A 22,566-nucleotide genomic window follows, 5' to 3' on the forward strand; every position below is an offset into this window, starting at 1 on the left:
TTCTTCCCTGTTTATATTTGGTTTTGTGGAGGTTCTGTATTGAAGTTGTTAGGACAATATATTTATCTGACTATATCTCTTTTGACAGAGCTATGACATACACTTTCTTTGAAAAATTTAACTAAAGTTTACTCAGGTAAAATAACCCCTGAGGATTATCTCTTCAATTTTCAAGACAAGACTGGAACAGTAAATGTTATGATTCTCTTTAGGAAGGAGAATTCATGGGAATTAATATTATCCTAGGGCAAAGATCACAGAATCACAGAATAACTGAGATTGGAAGGGACCTCTGGATATCATCTGCCCTAGCCTCTTGTCTCAGAACAGGGCCAGCCAGACCACATTGTTCAGGGCCCCTTCATAAATACATGCTGACTATGCCCAGTCACCTTCTTGTTCTCAATATATTTAAAAAAGGATTAGTTGCTCCAGCACCTTCCCAGGGGTTGAGGAGATGCTGAAAAGCCTTTAGTTCCCATAATCCTCCTTCTTGCTCTACTTGAAGACAGAAGTGACATTTGCTTTCTTCCAGTTCTCAGGAAGCCTCTCCCAGTTGCTATGAGTTTCAGAGTGGCTTTTTGGTGACAACTGCCAGCTCCCTCAGTGCTCATGGGAGCACCAGTCCCATGGATTTGTGCATGTTCAGTTTGTTTAAATGTTCCCTAACTCAATCCTCTTCCATCAAGTGCAATTCTGCCTTGCTCTAGACTTTCCCACCGCTCTCATGAATCTGGGATCCTGAAGGTCTTCCTTGTAAAGATCAAGGCAAAGAATGTCTTGGGAATCTCCATCTTTTTCATATCCTTTAACACCCTATTTCCTGCATCATTCAACAGTGGACCCATACTTTCCCTACTCTTACTTTTGCTAATGATATACCTGTAGAAGCCCTTCATTTTGCCCTTCACATCCTTCTGTTGGCTATACTACTGTACTATGCTGTTGACTGAAAAAACAAACCTCAACCCCTCTTGAAAAAACCTTCAATATTATCTTTGTCAGATCTGTTTTATACATTTACTCATTGCACTTTAACTTTCCTGACTCTATTACCATTTATTTCCATAATGCATAGGTGAAATACAGTGCTCCATTTCTTTTTACAGATCATAAGGCCCCTTGGTAGCTGCCCTCTTATGTCTGCCAGACCCCTGTTCTGGCAAATACAGTAAAACTCTCCCAAACAGAAGTTCTTGTTTCCTAGAAATGACAAGTGTTTTAATATAAAGTTAGCTGCATAATATGTGTAATCTCGTAATATGATGTAACATTTCCTACCCTTTCTGGAGGAAGAGACAGCTAAAGGCCTGTGTACACCTCTTTTCCTACCAAGTCACAGGCATTTGAAATGGGAATGTAGACAGAGACATTGTTTACTAATTCATTTCTAGTAAAATGTCAATATATTTCCTTCTTCTTGCCCTACAGTGGTATTTCAGAGACACCAGTATCTTGATGTTGGCAAACTGACCCATATTGGCAAGAAGTAAGCAAGAGCAGACCTCAAGACTCTGCCACCAGAAGGTTTTGATTCCAGATGAAATGATAATGTGTCCTGATAAAAAGCCCACCTGTATGTCCTTGCATACAAGTTATTTTCTCAATGATCTTGACCTGCATTGCAGTCTAGTGTGGTATCCTTGAGTCACTTTGAGCATATAAAATGTAAAATATCATGGTACAAACCCTCAAGTATTACAAGCACAAATGGATAAATACATCCTAGATTGATCAAAATCATAGAATGTGTTTCAAATATAATCTGCAAAAGGTTGAAGTAAACCCAATTTAAAGCTTCATTGACCACTTTGAGGCAAAAACTCTGGAAGAACATGGGGAAGCATTGCTACAGTCATTTCTACACTCTGCATTCATCCTCCTCTGGTTACAGGAGAGCTTATTGTCTCCCATTTACCTTAAGTACAGAGTTAAGAATCTTGATTATGGACTGTGTCAGCCCCTGGCCCTTGCAAGAGGTACTGCCTTTAACACAGTGCATGCTGAGAAAATCCCAAGAATCACATCAAATAAAGGATGTAGCAGTTGCTTCCTGCCGAATGTTCTGGAGCTTGAGATAACCCACACAGTTTGCCTACTGGGACTTGTAAAGTACCAATTCTAAGAGAGAAAGATTTCAAGCATATTATGGAACGTGAGCCAGATAGATAATCTAGAAGTATAGAAGTACTAAACCTCCCCCCTCCTAACTAGCCTATATCCTTTTGGAGAGGATTTTCCAAGGAAAGTTAATTTTTCTGCACAGAGGAAGAGCTCAGCTCGTCATTGTGCCCAAAAAATTCTCCTCCCTCAGTTTTCCATCTACTTCTGTAATCTAGCTGTCCTAAAGGACACCTACAAGAGTCAAGTGTCAGCTTAAGACCAGCTAGCAGAGAAAACATTGAAATGGAAAACTGCAGTTTCACAATTAAACGCAAGTCTCTCTTTTCACGTTGTCTCCTTCATTCCTCTTTCTATAATTCTGCTTGTATTATTCTGACAAGGACTTCTGTAAACTCCCAAGATGCCAACCTGAAGCTGACAAGAATGGTGGCAAAAATACCTAAAGCACAAATTCTTTTGACAGCCTAACAGGAGTCTGTTGTCTGCCGGAATCACCTTTCATTTTCCCTGTGTGCATTTCTTCTGCTTTGCCCTCTGCAGACACCTCAGCGACAGCCTGAGGGTGTCAGGCATAATTCTGCAAAGACACGGAGAAGGAGAAGAAAGTCCCAAGTGTCAAGTCTATCCCATGACCTCCCACTACTACATAAAAACTGAAAACAGAAATCGCAGGAAAGTGGCCTGTTAGCTCCCTAAGCCTTGATAGGTTTAATTGTTTTCCAAGTGTTTTTATAGCTATGCTGGAGAGATATGTGTGTTTAGGATACAATGCAGTGTCCACTGAAATCAGACTCTTTATACTGACTTCAGTGGGCTGAAGGTTGACTGGTTTCCATCATGAGAGTTCTGTATAAAACAACCTCTGAGGCGTGTTTTTAAAGGATCGATATAAAAACCCTCATTCCACTAGCACATAAAAACAGAGGCAACAAGGGACATTCTGAAGTTTTGCATTAGAAACACAAGCTCAGTAGAAGTATAAGAGCTCATATATATGCTCTTATACAACAATAAAAGAAGCTTTTTTTGTAGTTACTGATGATGTAATTTCTATTGTTACTCATCCAAGGGCTTTATGTTATTCTTCTGAACAAAATGTTCACTGTCATCACTAACCCTGATCATTAATTCCAATTAAGTCCAATTGTAATGCTCAAAGGAAATATAAATAAACACACTGTGAAAAAGGGTAACTATGCAAAGATAAACCACTGTGATAAAACTAAATCAAATCCAGGCATTTAGTTAACACATCCCTTTGAATTTTTGTCATTCTGAATATTTTTTATTTTAAAACAGGAACTGTTCACTTCTGAACAGGAAAGCTGACATTCTGCATTTGTGTCCACTCCGTCTGATGTTCCTATCATGGCTACTTACCTTCACTGCCATTTATCACGAACGTTGATGTGGATATGTCAGCTGCCTATGCAGATATGTCATAGAGAAAAAAACAACTGAAATAATGGTAGATGTCAATAAAGAAACTACAGTGTTTCTGTGAGTATTGTGTTAAATTAGTTGATGTTATCTCTGCTTACACATCATCAGTAGCTGAAGCCTACATGGCAAGGAGTTGTAGTATGAAGTAAGATGTTCCACAGGTTTGAAAGGTCAAGTTTAACTTTCCATGCATCTGGAAATTGCACTTCAATGGCAAATCAAATTCACTTGAACAAACTTGTCATATAAATAACTCACAGTACTGAAGATATAAATTCAGAGTAAAATTGGGGAAATCATAGTCCTTACTGGTTAAAAAAAGCTAACATACCATGGAAGTCAGATGCAGCTGGCTTGAGTGGCCACAGCATTCTTAAATGTACCCAAGAGCAGGCACATTTTTAGTGGGAATAATGCTATTTATTCAGCCTAATGTTATTCAGTAGTTTAATATTTAGTCCCTAATAACATTTGTGCAGGGAACTGCACAAGGGAGGAAAGAGTGCAGGGAATCAGATTCCATGCAAAAATTTTGGCATGGGATCTCACTAAGTAACTGATTACTTTAGAAAGGAGAGGTTTGGAGCACTAGGATTTTGTGAAGTCTGAATGCAAATGGTGCAAACCACTCAGGATGATGATCAGGAACTCTGGGAGACTTCCTTGCGGCTGCTGATGTCAGTAGAGCCATCACAGTCATGACAATTGTCATAAGCTGGCAGTCCTCTTACGTTGTGTAGTGGGTTCAGTGTGGGATGTGCTGCCAAGAAGGGAATGGGGCCCGTAGCCTAGCCAGCAGCAGTGAATGACAGGTCTGCTCTGTTTTCCTAACTCAGCATTTACTGCCTTTTGGAGTTCACAGTTATGATACTTATTATAGTGATATACAGAGCAAAGAAACTGGAGTTAAGGGACTTTTAAAAATACAGCTGACTAATCTTTCCAGGAGAATAGGCATTCTTTTTAAGAAGATATTTTTTCCCTAGCTTAACTTACACTATAATATTGACTCATTGGATGCATGCATTATCTTTTGCTTCCTTTTCAATTTTCCTTTTCTCATTCTTTTCATTTTCTTTCACCTTCATTCCTTCTTTTCCAGTGCAAGCCACCAGTCTAAGGGGCAAAATAGAAAAGGGATGAATGGGTGAGAGTTAGGGACACAGAAAAGAAAGAAGTATGGGAAAGAATAAGAGAAAATATAAAAAAAGAAGGCAGCACATTTCAAAATCAACACTCTTCAATAAAAGGCACAAGAGAAACTATTACAAATAAATTTAAAATTTGCCTGATTTTAAATCAACAGAATGCAAATTAAAAGAATAAAAAAAAATTTCTTTTTGAAGTTCTTCATCTCCATCATTAGTACAAAGTTATTTGAGAACGCACTCTGCTTTTTATCAAGGGAATTTGTTTCAGTATCCAAATTTTAACAAAAGGATCTGTCTAAGAATGCTAGTGGATAGAACAAGATTTCTTACACTCGTGATTTGTCTCACTAACGAAGGAATAATTTTCAGCACTGTCCACCATTTATAACCTTAGACCTTCAGTTCATGCAGTTCATCTTCCCTTGTGCCAGTTTTCAACAAAAACGGGTGCTTGTTTGTCTTTAATCTGTATTTATATCCAAACAGAACATATCAGGTTTTCTTACATTCAGTTTGAAATAGCGCCATGATAGATGGGACAAATATCTAATTTAAAGAAGAAATCTCTGCCTTGATTCTTATCTCTTGCTACAACAAATCATGGATAATTCCTCTAAGGTTAGTGTTGTTACATGTATGTAAATCCAGATAACAGAAGGAAGTGTTTGCACCCCTTAAGCTTTCTAAGCAAGGCTTTGGTACTATAATCAGGAGTAGTGATAAATCCTTAACAAATACCTGTTGTTCACAGTCAAATGGCCTTTTAGGTCAGCTGTTGAATTACCATGACTTACTAAGCAGTGGTATCTCTTCCATTCAGCGCCTGATCTTGAGTGGTATGTTCCTGATAAGCAGAAGAAAATCCAATTATCTACTTTTCTTTCTTGCTTCTTCAGGAACTGTTACCATTTTAAAATAATACAGCATGTGGCCATGTAATACAGATGTTGGCAGGGTGCCTTTAAGAGAATTATATTTTTGTAACTCTTTTTCATAACAGTTGAGAAAGACGGAATCAATCCTTCAGCTGTCTGAAGAAAACAACATTAAATCTGCCTGGACAGACTCTGTGAGATAATGTTGTGAGAAAGTCAGAGAAAAGATGCTATTCCATTTCTTGTCCCAATCCTTTTGGACCAGACAACTCATCTTAGGAGCGTTGTTGTGAATTGATTGACATCAAATGGGAGCTGCCTGTCATAAAATAATTGTTTCTCTGAAGAGGAAACTATTACATGCCTTTCACAACTCTTCTAAAGCCAATTGTCAAAAGTCCTTTAGAACCAGGTAGATGGCCATAGAGTTTCAAATTATTGGACACATTCAGTTCCTGAGAGCAGAGAGACTTGTGTGTCCCCCTTTTTTCTACAACAGTCTACCTCGCTGTTTTGGAGGACAAAACAGTCTTTTTCATAAAACTGCATCCAAAAATCTCAAACCCACTTGGTGCCTACATTAGCTTTATTATTTTGCTTATAGGTATGTAACACCATTAGAGTGTGCATGAGGTTCTAGACTTTTTTTTGCTGGTTTTGCCGTTGCTTCACGGTAGAAACAAACTTGGTAGGTAGAAACTTGTTCAAAACCACATTGAATCAACCAGGTTGGAAAAGACCTCCGAGATCATTAAGTCCAATCCTTGATCCAACACTGCTGTGGCTACTACACCATGGCACTAAGTGCCACATCCAGTCTCATCTTAAAACCCTCCAGGGACAGTGAATCCACCACCTCCTTGGGCAGCCCATTCCAATGTCTGATTACTCTCTCCGTAAAAAATTTCTTCCTAATATCCAACCTAAACTTCCCCTGGCACAGTTTAAGACCATGCCCTCTTGTCCTACTGCTGGTTGCCGGGGAGAAGAGACCAACCCCCACCTGGCTACAACCTCCTTTCAGGTAGTTGTAGAGAGTGATGAGGCCTCCCCTGAGCCTCCTCTTCTCCAGGCTGAACAACCCCAGCTTCCTCAGCTGCTCCTCATAGGACTTGTGCTCGAGTCCCTTCACCAGCCTAGTTGCTCTTCTCTGGACCTGCTCCAGCACCTCAATATCCTTCCTGAACTGAGGGGCCCAGAACTGGACCCAGTACTCCAGGTGTGGCCTCACCAGCGCTGAGTCCAGGGGAAGAATCACTTCCCTGGTCCTGCTGGCCACACTGTTCCTGATACAGGCCAGGATGCCACTGGCCTTCTTGGCCACCTGGGCACACAGCTGGCTCATGTTCAGCTTCCTTTCAATCCAAATTCCCACATCTCTTTCTGCCTGGTTGCTCTCCAGCCACTCTGTCCCCAGCCTGTAGCGCTGCAGGGGGTTGTTGTGGCCAAAGTGCAGGACCTGGCACTTGGCCTTGTTCAACCTCATTCCGTTGGAATCAGCCCATCTCTCCAACCTGTCCAGGTCCCTCTGCAGAGCCCTCCTGCCTTCCAGCAGATCAACACTCCTCCCCAGCTTGGTGTCATCATACCATTAGCACATTTGCTAATGGTATACTCAATCCCCTCATCTAGATCATCAATAAAGATATTAAACAGAACTGGGTCCAACACTGATCCCTGGGGGACACCACTAGTGACCGGCTGCCAACTGGATGCAGCACCATTCACCACCACTCTCTGGGCCCGGCCCTCCAGCCAGTCCCTAACCCAGCACAGAGTGCCCCTGTCCAAGCCATAGGCTGCCAGCTTTTTCAGGAGTATGCTATGGGAGACGGTGTCAAAGGCTTTGCTGAAGTCCAGATAGACCACATCCACAGCCTTCCCCTCATCCACCAGGCGGGTCATCTGATCATAAAAGGAGATCAGGTTGGTCAGACAGGACCTGCCCTTCCTAAACCTGTGCTGGCTGGGTCTGATCCCTTGTCCATCCTGTAGGTGCTGTGGGATTGCACTTAGGATGATCTGCTCCATAACCTTGCCAAGCACTGAGGTCAGGCTGATGGGCCTGTAGTTTCCTGGGTCCTCCTTGCAGCCCTTTTTGTGGATCGGTGTGACATTTGCCAACTTCCAATCATCTGGGACCTCCCCAGTGAGCCAGGGTTGTTGGTAAATGATGGAGAGTGGCTTGGCGAGCTCTTCCACCAGCTCCCTCATCACCCTAGGATGGATCCCATCTGATCCCATAGACTTGTGAGGATCCAAGTGGCTCAGCAGGTCACTAATTGTTTCCTCCTGGATTACAGGGGGGCTATTCAGCTTCCTGTCTCTGTCCGCCAGTTCCATAAGCCAGTTGTCCTGAGGACAACCTGTTGAAAACTGAGGCAAAGAAGGTGTTAAATATCAGCCTTTTCCTCATCTTTGGTGATTATGTTCCGCCCCATGTCCAACAAAGAATGGAGGTTTTCCTTGCCTCTCCTTTTGCTATTGATGTATTTGTAGAAGCACTTCTTGTTATCCCTAACAGAAGTGGCTAGATTGAGTTCAAAGTCAGCCTTTGTCTCTCTAATTTTCTTTCTACATGACCTAACTATATTCCTAAACTCTTCATGAGTAGGCAGCTCTTTTTTCCATAGTCGGTAAGCTCTCCTTTTTCCCCTAATTTCCTTTAAAATCTCCCTGTTCAGTCAGGCTGGATGTCTTCCCTGCTAGCTTGCCTTTTGGTACTCTGGGACAGCCTGCTCCTATGCATTCAAGGTTTGCTTCTTGAAGCATGTCCATCCACATGTGTACCTCACCCAAACTTGGAAGCTTAGAAATACTTCTGAATCACTCACTTTTTATACAGTGTCAGTTTGCTTTGTGGTTATTTCCAGAGTAGAGTGCAGGAGAATCTGGCTGGATTTTTGCTATTTTAACAGCCAGGGTAGTTTTCTGTTCTTTATAAATCATTATAATTGCAACTGGGAGGCCTTTTGAGTCTCAACAACTTGATTTTCTGTGGTAAAATAAATAGTGCCCTGGGAATAAATTTCATTGTCTTCAAATGCCACGGAAAGCCTCTGACCTTTAAATGTAAACTTTCCAATTTGCGGGAAGAGGTTTAGCCAAAAGATTCTCATTAACATTTGTGGCAGTTAAGAAGCTGATACCTTTTCTGCTAAACTGAAATTTACCTCTATGCCACAGACTATGAAACCATATGATGGAAGTCAGAGGAGCTGCTAATGCCAAATGTCCTTTCAGAACTCACTTTGGAAAGTTTTTTTACAACAGGCGTAGCGATATCCTGGATTTATTACATGTGCTCCTGATAGTTTAAAACCTGATGGCATTTTGACTTGATATTTTCAAAGATTTACTTAACACTTCTATGGTGCTGGAATATCAAATGCCTTTTGTCCAATAAATAAAATGCCTTGAAAGGTAAAGAACCTGTGGACATACACACGCTGCTTCATCAGTAGCGTTTTCTGTTCATTCAGCTGCATTTTTGATAAACTTCTGACAATTTTTTCAGACTTTGGGAACCTGATGATTCAGGTTCTGCCCTTCTCTGAATTTTACCAATTCCTTGGCAGTAGGTTTCTTAGTCAGCACTGTGGTATGCAATTGATTCTTTTTATTTCACTATTAACAGTAAGGCCATTAACTTTTTCATGAAAATTATGCTTTATCGAACTATATATTTTTAAGATTTGGAGGACTGCTGTGTTAGTCTTAGGTGACTACTTGTGTTGCAAGTATTCCTACACAAGTTTGAGAACTGAGTGAATTCCCCAGCTTCTCAAAGGCAGTATGAAAAGTCCCTCTGACTTTGTGGATCAAAACTTCATGTCTGCATGACATTTTCCTTGCACTGATGTGTGAAAACAAGTACATAAATTCCTGGTTTGTTGCTATCACCTCACTAAGATAATTCACTAAAACAAGCTGAGAGCTAAAGGTAAGAAAAGAATTCCTGTGTTTAAAAGAACTTACAGAGGTCGAAAAGGGTTTGAGGTCAGTTTTTGGCTATACAAGAGACTGGTAAAATGCAGATCATATTTTATGTTTATTTACAGGACCTACTGGGTTAGGGTTCAGGTTCTTTCTAGGTTCTTAGGTACACTTGGTGAAAGTGAAAGAGAAGATAGCAAGGTACCTTGCCTCCACTATTGCTAGTGTAAAAAGGCTTGGTGAGAGCAAACCCTGCTGAGCCCTGGCCACAACATGGTGTTACCTCTTGATTCCATTTATCTTCCTACAATTCCAACCTGGTGACAGAGAAATGAGCTCACAGTTTCTTCTCTTTAGTCCAGAACATGTTCAGGCCTCTGATAATCTCAGCTGTTTGAAGAACAGCTTTTTGCCCAGTGGGCTCTCAGTCATCAAGAACTGTAGAAGATGTTGTGGTTTCTCACTGAGTTGTCTAAGTTCAACAAAAAGGGTTCCCTTTGTTGCTGCACACATGCCTGTGTGCATCAGTGTGTGCCTCAGCTTCTGTCTTCTGTGCAGCTGAAGAGAAAAAAGGTTACCTGTGCAAACTTATTCTTCCAAGGTTGTTCAGCCTCTTGTGTGAATCAAACAGTGCCTGGAAAGATCTCAGGAGTTTATGAAAAGTGTTCAACAGCCATCTTATTTTGCACTTTTCCTTCTTTGAGTTTCTCAGTGATAAAGGGACGTAAGACTTAGGTAAAATGAAAGGTAGTTGCTTGCCTCTCTAGTTAATAGATCAGGTGCAGGTGTCCTTTCCATCTCCTACCATTCCATGGTACCTCCACAAACTAAGAGCCAAAAGATAGCTAAATGTTCAAGCTGAACTGCAAGTAAATATGTTATCCTACACTGTTGCTATTTAATAGGGCTTTATTTGCTTTTCAAAAGGCAGGTGTCCAGAACCAAGTGAGATTCCCTGAGACACAGGTGACACCTGCATAGGGCTGGCAAGTGGAACATAAGAGCTACAGGTGACCCATGCCTTCCAGAGCAGCAGCTCTGGTGCCATTATGGAAGGCATCTCAAAAGACTTTAAATGCTTGTGGTTTGGCAACTGAATTGAATCCTAAGTGACATTTTTAAGGTACTGAAATCAAATCACCTGCAACAGTGGCAGAATGAACTTCATTTCCAAAACCAAATGTGTCTACATTTGTTAGCATTGAGCTGTTTCCATCACTGTTTTCAAAGAAAACTGAATTTCTGTTGCCTGATACCATTACTGTCTGTAAAATACCATGACAACAAGCTCTCCATATGTGTAAGTTTAGAAAAATAAGGCCACCTTTCTGCCCATTCCGGTTTAATGACTTTGAATGGCTCCATTTATTTTGAAACAAGTTACAGCATAAGGTAATTTTGCTACTCAATAGCTTTTGGGTGCAATTTGTTTTTGACTTAGTAAATAGATGAAGCTCTCAGACAGCCTGATTTCTTTAACTAAAAAAAAAAAAAAAAAAAAAAAAAGGTAGAGACAAATTTAACAGGCAGCTTCTTCAGGCTTCATATTATTTTCCAAAAAGAAAATCACAAAATATATGGATGATGTGCCAAGTTTTCAAAGAAAGGAATAAACTGAAAAATCCTAATGAAATTATAACACTAAACAGAGCCCGTGGTAGTTACATTATCTTGCCACTGAAGTATTTGTGCTGTGATGGAGTGCAAGTACATTTTGCTGAACAAGCTGAAAATGCTGCCACAGGAGAACAGGCTGACTTCAGCTTTATTCAATTGCTTTGCTTTCAAGTGGTTTCTGATATTTCAAAGTAACTGACAGAATCAAGCCAAATTCACAAACTCAGTCATTCAAAAGGGTATAAATTATGACCTTCAAGATCAGAATGGATGTTTCTATCCATATTGTATAGTTATGGCAGATTAAAATGATCGATTTCTACAGAAAGCAGGCGGTTTAAGGCTGCTGTGTGTGAAAGGTGACATGAATGTTCCTAAGAGTTCACCTGCAGGTTGTATCAAGTAATATGATCAGTGGTGGTAACCAAGTCACCAATGACAGATTTGTTATTGCGTATAGATGTGGGGATCAAACACTGCCAGAAATGGTGTGGTGATACTGTAGGATTAATATCAGACATTGCATCCAACTTGCAATGGACAGAGTCATATTTATCATTATCATATTGGGTATGACTTTAATGAAGCTTGCTCAGAGAACACTAAGAATAATACTGTACCAAAAATTACCTATGAAACTGTTTATGAAATCACGTATCATAGGAAAAGTATCCTTCAGAAGATGGTATGTTAAAGAGGAGAAAATTCCAGTATGTCTTATCAAGAAATATGATGTGGTACAAAGCACCACAAAATTGTGTGATGTGTGTGCCAGCAGGTATCCTTGTCACACAGCAAGTAAAACAGACTTCCAGTGAAGAAATATGGAGTTACCTGACCATGTGGACAAAGTATTAAAAAAAAATTACAAAGAAATATCAGGAAATGAGAGCTTGAAGATGGGATATAATAGTTCAAAAAGGAAATGCTTACTTGCTTGGTACAAAATGAGCTCTAAACATGACAAATAGTTAGAAAGATACACAGATAAGTTAAGGAGAGTAATAAGTCACTGAAAACTTTTCAAGGGCTGGATTTTCAACAGAAGACTCTTCTTTATGAAAAAAAGCAATACAGTCTTTCCAGTCAGATGAACGATGCAACTTATTTTTAAAGCAAATCAACCAAGAGATTGGTGATACTGGAGATACTGAGGTTTCCCATAACCACACTTAAAAAGATGAAAACACGTCCCCAGATTTGGCAAAGGAATTTTCTAATACCTTCACAGCACTGAGTCCATCCTACAGTATCTCTTCCATCAGGATCTGAAGGAAATAGCTGATACCAGCTTGGAAGGTACTCAGATTCCTGAGCTGTAAACTAAACAAGGCTTATGGAAATCACAAGCACCCTTACTTTGTGAAGCCAAACCAAACTTTCCCTGGTTTCCAACGCCATGAAGTTTGCAGTTATTCTGGCATAGGTAATGCCAGTACCATGAAAGAGCTAAGATTTGTCATTCTACATTGCATCCAAATGGGGTTTTCATCCATCTGATGCATGTGCTTGTATGTGTTCAAGGACAAAACTGATCACCCTCTACTTTGGTATGCAAGTCTGGATATTCACTTAAAGGAATCCAAGGCACAGCTCATCACTGAGAGCTTTTCAGACTCATATGTCATTCTCATACCTGCATTAAAAAATGATTTAATGAATAATTTTGTTCCATGACTGCATTCATCAATTTTTAATAAAATGAACATTTAGTCCAAACTTAGTATTCTTCAGCATTCTGTATTAATTATGTACTGAAACTATGGAATGTTTAGTGTCCTAACTCATCATTTGACTAAGCTTACTGAGACTATTGGCTCAGTTATGAATTATCTTTTATTCTCTACATATCTCTGACATGCAAATTTCTATAGCAGTGAAACATCTGACTGCTTTGCTCTCAGTTAATGTAATATTAATATAACAATGAAGTTCATTACAGATACCTTTTTTACCACATTAAATTAATGTTTGAACTTGCTTGATACGCAACCTGCAGTTACCTAAGTTTGGGTTTATTTTTTTTTCCAAATTGATACAGCTGTTAAGATATTTGTGTTGGCAATAATGCCAGGTGAGACTTCTACTTTTATGTATCATCTGTTTGTGAGATGCTGGATTTTCTAAATCATAGATTAATTATTTCTACTTATAATTTCACCTCTGGAAGACTATCTACTCCAACAGTAAGAATTATATGTAAGGACCTCATATAAATTAGCCATCAAAATGCTGTTCCCATGACGTTAATGCTCTGCTGACATCCATCCCTTCACACTGTACATCTGAAACGTTTTAAATGCCAGAACAGAGGCTGTGCAGCTAAAAAAAGGAGAACGGAGATTTTACCTTAGATTTTATACCATTCTCCAAATAAAGAAATAATTTATTCTGTCAGTCTACAGTAGATAAGATTAAAAAAAAAGGGGCTAAATTGCAGCAAGTGATAGATAGGCCCGACTTTGGGAAAAATGCACTCAATAGATAGTGAAGCTCTGGCACAGACTGTCTAGAGAAGCTGTAGAGTATCTGCTGCTGGAGGTTTTAAATACCATCCAGACAAACATCCATCAGGATGCGGGATAGATAAACTAGACTTAAAATACCTTCCAGGTTGGTTTTTTTTATGATTCTGTGAGTAGGCTTCTCATACTGCAATATTTCTCTGATTAGAGCAATGCTATGCCTTGTCTGCTGTAAAGCTATTTATCCTTATGTTGTTAGAGACCTCTGATGATGAATAAAAGACAGATGCCTAGTTTGCTATCAGAAGCTGGTTTTTCAGTTAGTTGGCATCTGAAGTTGCAGACAGATTTCCAGCAGAGCTCAGCTGTAGAAGTTCCTTTGTTTCAGACATAATGGGACTTTCTAGGTCAAGCATTCTGACATTTTCTACAAATATGCTTAAGTAAAGATCCCCATCATTCTCAGGCATAGGACTGCATTCTTGTAACTCACCTAGTTACAGAATGAGATCTGAGGCTAATCCGCAACCTCATGTGGCTTCCACCGAGATTTAAACCAAGAAGTTTTATTAGTCGCCTTCAGTGAGACAAGATCATGCATGAGATCATTAAAGTTCTGTGGAGACCTTATAGCAGCTTTCCAGTACCTAAAGGGGGTCTACAAGAGAGCTGGAGAGGGACTTTATACAAGGATTAAGGATCACTTTTCACAAGCGACTGAACAATGGGTAATGGCTTTACACTGAAAGAGGGTAGGTTTAGACTAGATATTATGAAGAAATTCTCTCTTGTGAGGATGATGAGACACTGGAACAGATTGACCAGAGAAGTTGTGGATGCCCCATCAGTGGAAGTGTTCAAAAGTAATAGTAATGGGGCCCTGACCAACCTAATCTAGTGGGTGGCATTCCTGTCCATGGCAGGGAAGTTGGAACCAGATGATCTTTAAGATCTCTTTTGACTCAAGCCACTCTATGATTCTATGATCAGTTACTAAGTTTCAATGATCATAGGGGAACTTGTTAAGTCACGGCACTGTGGTTAATTAATTATTTGAAAGATTAACTTACATTGAAGAAAATATTTCAGGAGTCAAGGAGCCTAACACTAGCTGATACTGTTCCTTAGGCTTCCACATTAAGCCACTCTAGAGGCATACTAAGAACCGACAAAGATGCTTGTTCTGACCACCTATAGTTGTGTTTATGCTCTTAAAATGTTTGAATGAAGTTTCTAAATTGATTCTGAAATTGGGACCTAGACTTTAAATTTAGCTGGTTCTGATTTAGTTGTTAAGGTGCTTTTGATGAAGGTGTATTTAGCACTTTTCAAAAGCTTCAAGGACACACTTAGCTATATGTACCAATAAAAACGCTGCTGAAGAGGAAAGGATATATGTTCCTAGTTACACGTACTTTCAAATCTATTTCTCAGCTCTTTAGCTATATCACAGCTACATAAGACAAACTGTCTTGGAAATTTGATCCTCTATGCACAACTGCCCTGAGGGAATAGCCAGAGCAGGATGCTGAGGACAATGTAACTAAGTCAAAGACAATAGCAAGAGCTGTCTAGAGTCTTAAACTTCTTCAGAGAAAGTGAGGCACCAACACAGTTATTTTCTTATCCACCAACAGTATTTTTTAATTTTATTTTGTATTCTGTATTTCTATTGTATTTCTGTATTCTATTTTTATTCCTGAATACACTGGTCTATTGCTGATTATAAACAATTTAATTTTGAATGTGAATTAAGATCTCTGATACCAAACACTTACAGAAACACCTTTGCGCCTTATTTGTGCTTTATTTTTATTTCAAATCAGCTGCCTAACTGTAGTGCTTACAGAATTGTAGGGCACTTGGATTTTAATTGTATCAAGTTCAGGCAAAAATGACTATAAAAGCATCAAAGAAAAATAATAGTTTCTAAGTGCAAGTGAAAAGATGCTGAGATTTACATAATGGATTTAGTCAGACACCCCTACTGTTTTACAGAGGGAAAAGTGCATGTGCACAATAAATAAATTACACTGTGCCATCAGTATGTTGCATCTAACTGCATTAGTGGCTCCATTTTTCCCCTCATGACTTAGGTGGGGTAACATACTGGAAAGCATATATTTCTTCATTATACCATTTAGATGGCTTGATAAATCTGCTTATAGATGACAGAAAGAGTTTTTTATTGCTCCTACTAAGTTATTTATATTTAAACCAAATTCTTCATGTGTCTACATGCAAGATATAAAAATATTGCAAGAAATATTATTATTGTCATAATAAGACCTATCTGTGACTCAGGTAGAACAAGACCAATATCTTGTTTTTTCACCTACTCTGCCTTCAGGCTGCCTTGCCATGTGCACTTTTCATAGTGTCCACCTTCTAAATCTACTCAGTTCAGGAAAGAGTTGTGCAAACCATCTCCATCCACCTCCACACTGCCCTCCATGAGGGTGTTTTGATCTATCTTTCAAGAATTCATTGCTGAAATTATTTTCTTCAAATGCTGTTCACATTTGGTGAATCTCATTTTAATGTGTCAAATACTGGTCAGAAATAGTTCAATTATTAAATCCATTTTTATGGAGACTGAACCTTGTTTAAAATGGAAGTTTATAGAACTGGAATATTTTTGATGAAGTTAATGAATATATTTAGCTTCCAGACTCTTTTATCCTCTTCCTCCATACTTTTCCCTGTGTTTTTCTGTGCTTTTTTTTCATTTGAAAAAGGATAAGAAGAATGGCTTAAATATGGTCAAAAATGGGGAAAACCAAAAAATGGAACAATAATGAAATTTTTCAAATAATTTCCATGTATTTTCTTAATTTTTTTTAAATATTAAGAATCTCTAGAAATAGCCTTTTCTGTCAAAATTGTTAATAATTTTTTTTGGCCAGCTTGCTTCTTTTCTCTGTTCAGAGCATCTACGCTGGAATAAATGAGAAAATCTAATACATGTGTTATGTTTCCATTTGCAAAAGAAAAATAAAGCAAATTAAGGCTTTTGTTACTAGAGGTCATAGACAGGATGTATTATGGACTTGATTTTGCAAGACACTGAATGCCTGCGGCTCACTTTGCACCGGGTGAATTTAAGGGAGTTGTCACATGACCTACTCTTTTATTAGCTTAGTTGCAATGGAAAAGGCAGAGCAGTTGCATCAGAAGTGGAAAACGATGGCAGGAAAAGTCTGGCAGTTTGTTCCATAGGGGTGATGGAAACAGTTATTCTCAAAGGATCTCTGCTGAGGAACACAGAAGTAATGTAGAGGAAGATAGCAAGAGCAAAAGAAAATGAAGATTTCAGAATAATAGAAAATAACAATAATAAAGCGCAAACTATTTCTAGAGCAATAACTGCTCTAAAAAAAAGGTATCAAGCCAGATGAATCATATCTATATAAGGGCACTAATTTAAAGGCATTTTATCAGACAAAGAGAAATAAGCATTTCTAGAGAATGATTCAGTCTTTAGGTAGACAGCATATCTTTCTCTCTTGAGAGACATCTCAAACCACATTGTGAAATTCAGACGGAATAGAGCTGGGACATGATGACCGGGCACCATTAGACTGGTCTTTCCTACAGTTTCTGCCTTAAGCTAGGCCACTGGAAGTCTGCTCCCAACTCCAGAAGGGCTGGGGTTTCTCTTTGTCATTCCAGCCACCCACACTGCAGACATTTTGAGATCAGGCACCTATGAAGAAATAAGTAAAACTTGACCCTTAACTGGCACAAAGGCAGGATCCAATCAGGAGCTGCAAAACCCTACAAAACCCAGTAAAACCCCAAAAACTCTCTTTAGCCCTCAGGAAAAGGACGATTTTGCCACCTAAGTACTGCTCACTGCATAGACTTGCGCTCAGAAGTTGCTCATTGCAGAAGGCTGCCTCCTGCTGTCAAGGTCATCTGTTTCCTCTGGTGATGGCCTGCAGAAAATGGAGGGTATGGTTTAATTGTTTCTACAAGTACCGTTATTTGTCTGAGAACCCATACTATACTTCATGCTGGTGTATTCCCCATATATACTCCCTATATGGATCAGTTATCTCAGTGCCTTTTCAATAATTCAGCCTGTGTGCTCTGGCTATGTCATCTTGGGAAAGGAGCAGTACCAAAGAGCTGTGCTTCTCATAGGAAGGAGGAGGAGGTACATGTTACAGGCTTTCCCATGTTTACCATATCTTTTGTGTAAGCTTGATTTTCACAGGTATATTTGCATTGGGAAGGTCCAGTTCCACAAAGGTCAAATGCTCTTCAGTGGAAACTCTTCCTGAAAGCAGACTGCAGCATCAAACTTTCCTGCATGAAAAAGACATCTTTCCTCACTGGCATATTCAATACACAGAAGCAAAATATTTTTGCCCTTTGCAATATAATGCAACTTAAGACATGCTGCCTCTCACATAAGGCCACAAAAAAGGGTTTCTTTCTTTTATTCCCAGGCTTTTAAGCTCACAACGTTTCATGTTAGGAAATTCAGTCAAAAAAGGGGATTGCTCTGAAAGCCACCGCTTGACGAACACCACCTCGCTACTGTCACGACACCGAGATCTATTACGGACGCCTGGTCTGACTCCCCCGGGATGCTCTGGGGGGCTCACGCGTGGCCACACTGACCCCACAGTCTCCAGGCCACCGCCCCGCGCCAGGCACCCACCATCTCCCTCCGCACACCCTCGGCGCCAGCGGCGCAGGGACCCTTCCTCGGCCGCGGAGCCCCCCCCACCCCTGGGGCGCTGCGCTGCGTTGCGCGGGGCCGAGCGAAGCGCAGCCGCCCCCCGCCCTTTCCCTTCCCGGCTCCTCTGCGGCGCAGGGCCGGGGCGCGGCCGCGGGGCAGGTGTCTCTGCGCGCCGCGGCGGGTGCGCGCCTGTGCGTGAGCGGGTGCGCGCGTGTGTGTGCGCGCACAAGGCGGGGCCGCGCAGCAGGCAGCCCTGTGCCGGCTGGTGCCGTCTGGGAGCCGGGGCGTGGAGCGGAGGAGGGCGCGGAAGGGAGGGGGGGGACGAGCATCCTCCAGGCCGAGGTTCCGTTTGTTTCTCCGGGCTCCGCGCCGGCGAGCGGGAGGCGCTTCGGCACCGCTACCAGCGAAGTACCTGCGGATCGGCTTTCCTCCTCCTCGCTGGCTTTTTCCAGTTTTGTGGTGGTGGTAGTTTTTTTTTTTTGTGTGTGTGTGTGTGTGTGTTTTTTTTTCTTAGCCCTCCCTCAAATCCAGGGAGACGCTTCTGAAGCGGGGTGAGCGCCGACCTTACGTAAATGGTGCTGCTCCGGGGAGGGCATCCCCCCTGCGAGCCCCGGGCCAGGGGAGCGTCCTCGGGCGCCGCTCGCCCTGCCTAGCGGCCGGGCTCCTCGCCGCCGTCGCCGCAGCCCCGCCTGCGATCCGCACCGGCACCGGCGGGGGCGGGCGGTGAGCAGCAGCCGGCATCCCGCAGCCCCGTCCTCGGCGGGTTTCGCCGCCTCCGCGGACCGGCTGCGGGGATGATGCGGCGCGTCGGACCCCGCGGCGGGGAGGGCGCTATGTCAGAGAGATAACGCGCCTCCGCCAGCAGCCCGGGGGCAGTGTCGGTGCCAGGTCCCCCCGGGACCCGGCTGCCTGGGAGCCGCTCGCAGCTCAGCGGCCGGACTGGCAGCGGCGGCGGGGCCGGGGAGAGACGGGGCGAGGCCCGGCGGGGCGGGCGAGCGGCGGCCGGCCGTGCCGGGGCACCCCACCTCCGGGGGGCAAGCGCCCGGGAGGCTGAGGAGCGCAGGCAGCACAGCCAGGGAGGAGGAGGAGGGCAGCGCCATGACTCATTTGCAGGCAGGTCTCTCCCCGGAGACTCTGGAGAAAGCCCGGCTGGAGCTGAACGAGAACCCCGACACCCTGCACCAGGACATCCAGGAGGTGCGGGACATGGTCATCACCCGGCCGGACATCGGCTTCCTGCGCACCGACGATGCCTTCATCCTGCGGTTCCTGCGGGCCAGGAAGTTTCAGCACTTCGAGGCATTTCGGCTCCTGGCCCAGTACTTTGAGTATCGCCAGCAGAACCTGGACATGTTCAAGAGCTTCAAGGCCACAGACCCGGGCATCAAGCAGGCACTGAAGGATGGTTTTCCCGGTGGGCTGGCCAACCTGGACCACTACGGCAGGAAGATCCTCGTCCTTTTTGCAGCCAACTGGGACCAGAGCAGGTAAAAGCAGAGCCACCCGCCTGCCTTAACCCCATCTTCCGCCGGGAAATGCATGGGAAAGCCGTGCCAGACCAGAGGGAGAGAGAGTGGGCAGCAGGGATACACCCGGCGCTGCCCACATTGGGAAGGCAGAGAGAGAGAAGAAAGGAGAAATGTGTTTTGTGGCTTAGGGCCTTTTCAACCAGGTCATCCTTTGGGCTGTAAATTTTGGGAGGGAAGTAGAAACTGCTTGGATGCTCTTCTCAGCTGTCTGATAGGAGGTTTACATCCTTCTGCCTCCCCTTAGCTGAAGTGAGCTGGCATGTGCTTATCCTCCAGACAAAGGCTAGTTGCACTCTCTGGGTTGATCTTTCTGTTTCATCACTCACAGAGTTGCTCAGGAGCCATAGGAGAAAGTGGGCAATGCTGGCTGTGTGTAAAACAGGAGTATCCATCATGAGCTGAAAAGTTTGCCTGTGCAGGAAGCTGAGGCTCCAAATCCTTACCTTCAGCTGAAGAAAGCTCTTCCTAAGCCTCCTGGAAATGCCAGGATGGAAGTTGCTGTAACTGCTTCATTTCCCACTCATGCTGCTCCAAGTGTCAATTCCCTGCATAATAAGATCCAAGCCCACAAAGCTTTGGTAGCAAATTCAAAGCGACTAGTGGAGTCCCTAGAACACTTTCCGATTCTTTTTGGGACTGCTGTAGCCTGAAGATGACTTACTAGGCTGACCCAAGAGCTGATTCCCATCAAGGCCCTTTTAAGCTGTCAGCTTGATACTATGTGACACTATTTGTTTATTCTAAATACCTAATTGGGTGTCATGCTCAGTTTCTCCTGTGGTCTAAAATTATATTCACAAAACCTGCTTGATTTCAGTACACGTAAATGAAGGAATCCATTAGGAGTGAGCTCTCTAAAACCTGCTCCTGTGAGCACTGCATTGTTTCCCTCAGCTCCCAACCTGAGGGCAACTGTAGAATCTGAAGCGTTTCTTCATGAAAAAAATTAAAATCTTGCTAGTTGCCATCTTTTGTATGATCAACACAGTGATGGTATCCTAAGCTCAGCTACTTTGAAACGTGGGGAGGACACAAGCAGCTAGAAGAGTGGATAGAAAGAACAAAATTTGGGGGATAGGCATGCCTAAGCTTGCCCTGTAGGTGTTTCTTTAGCTGTCCTCTTGCAGGCTGCGTGGATAGCCATTGCAGGGAGAATCCCCACAGCTCCCTGCGCCAGTTGGTGTTACAGTTAGGGACGGGTCTCTGCCCAAAGGGCTGCTGGCTCACCAAATGTGGCAGTCACATCCACACTGCATATGGGGGAAGTTTCCTGGCCCTTGCTCATCCATGAATCAAGTCCAGGGACTAGGAGAAAGCTGTTTGGCACAAATCAAAACTGCCCACAGCTAGGCTAACAACTAGAAAAGGTGGAAGAACATATGCAGAGCTGAGGCCTGCGTTTTTTTTTTCTGCTTTGGTTTTCTAGCAGATGGAGCAAAAAAGCCGAGTGAGGAGCAGTGGTGATGAGGCTAAGGACTTGCTGAGCAGTCTTCGTTTCCCGCATAAGGATCAGGTTAACTCTTAATATTAAAAACAACTCCACAAATCCTTGAAGGAAGAATTAGTAAAGAAACGCATGGTTAGGACTTTTATGAAGTTATATGTCTGTGATGAAGAAGTTCCCTTCTTAAAGGTAGTGTTGTTTCTTGTTAATGAAAAAAAATCCTAAAGCTTTATGTGGCACTTGTCATATCGTCACTTGACTTGATCCTAGTCAAAAGAACACCAAGAATTCAAGTGCAGAGATTAAGTAGCATTTGAAATAATAATTGTCATTTGAAAAGAATGATGTTGAATATGCTGATATTTAAGGTACATGAGATCAGCTGACAGAACAATACATTTATTGTGATTTTTTCATGAAGTCTTAGTGGTACAATTAATATTCTTTATGCTATGACTGTGAAGTGGCTGGGGCACACCAGAGTATGTAATGGCCATGTTTGCAATTGGGTGCCTATTGCTTTTCAGCACTGCATGCCCATGGCACGCCTCTCCTCCAGAATAAGGGATTTGTTTTCAGATAGACTACTCAGACAAAGCAGGGAGAGCTGAAGGCCAGCTGCGGGGAGTGGCTTGCTTCAAGGCACATGACAAGTCAGTGACACATCTGGGAATGGAGCTAGGTCATTTTCTTTTCTAATTAATTTAGTGTCTTCCATTATATGATGTTCAGTGGCTGGACTGGGGGAGCACTGTGTATGGAACTTATACTAGGGCTGATACGCAGTATGTCTCATGCTTATGCCTTAACTGACTTGAGATCTTGCAGTACATAACCCAGTGTTCTTCTTACAGGAACAATGGGAGGATTACTTTTTGAAACCTGTCTTGTTAGGCCCTCTTTGTATGCTTCGTAAACTAAGTTAATAGATCACAGCACGTTTATCATGTGTGCAGCTTATTATGGTCAGGATGTGACAATTAGAAATAAAAAGTTCCAATTTGTTATTTAAATGAATAGCAGACGTACAATAGATGATTTATATAGCACCGGCAGCCTATGGTTTATATAGTTCCAATTAGAAAGAAAAGCGTGGGAGGCAAAAAATTTCTGTGGTAAAACAAGCCTGTGTACTAGATGTTAAATCATTAAATTAAAGCAGGGCCTGAAAACTGTACCAGATGTCCTACCATCTGAACAACCAAATCTGACATGTATTTAAAACAAAAAAAAAAAAAAACAAAAAAAGGAAGGTGAAAGATAATGAACTGAGTAGCCCAGCAGCTTTGCAG

General features: G+C 42.1%; 1 protein-coding gene and 1 pseudogene across 1 annotated transcript in view; one reads left to right on the forward strand and one right to left on the reverse strand.

Moving 5' to 3' along the window:
- The window catches only part of LOC108503451, a 49,113-nt pseudogene extending 30,071 nt beyond the window's left edge, over positions 1–19,042 (reverse strand).
- A 261-nt stretch (positions 19,043–19,303) lies between these two features.
- Positions 19,304–22,566, forward strand: part of CLVS2 (clavesin 2) — a 59,555-nt gene continuing 56,292 nt past the window's right edge. The window contains exon 1 of the mRNA XM_017829982.1: positions 19,304–19,788. Within this exon, the coding sequence (XP_017685471.1) occupies positions 19,400–19,788 (389 nt within the window). The 5' untranslated portion in view covers positions 19,304–19,399. The remainder of the gene's footprint in view (positions 19,789–22,566) is intronic.

This window comes from Lepidothrix coronata, unplaced genomic scaffold, assembly GCF_001604755.1.
Source record: "Lepidothrix coronata isolate B3197 unplaced genomic scaffold, Lepidothrix_coronata-1.0 Scaffold5, whole genome shotgun sequence".
In the NCBI taxonomy this organism is placed as follows: domain Eukaryota; kingdom Metazoa; phylum Chordata; class Aves; order Passeriformes; family Pipridae; genus Lepidothrix; species Lepidothrix coronata.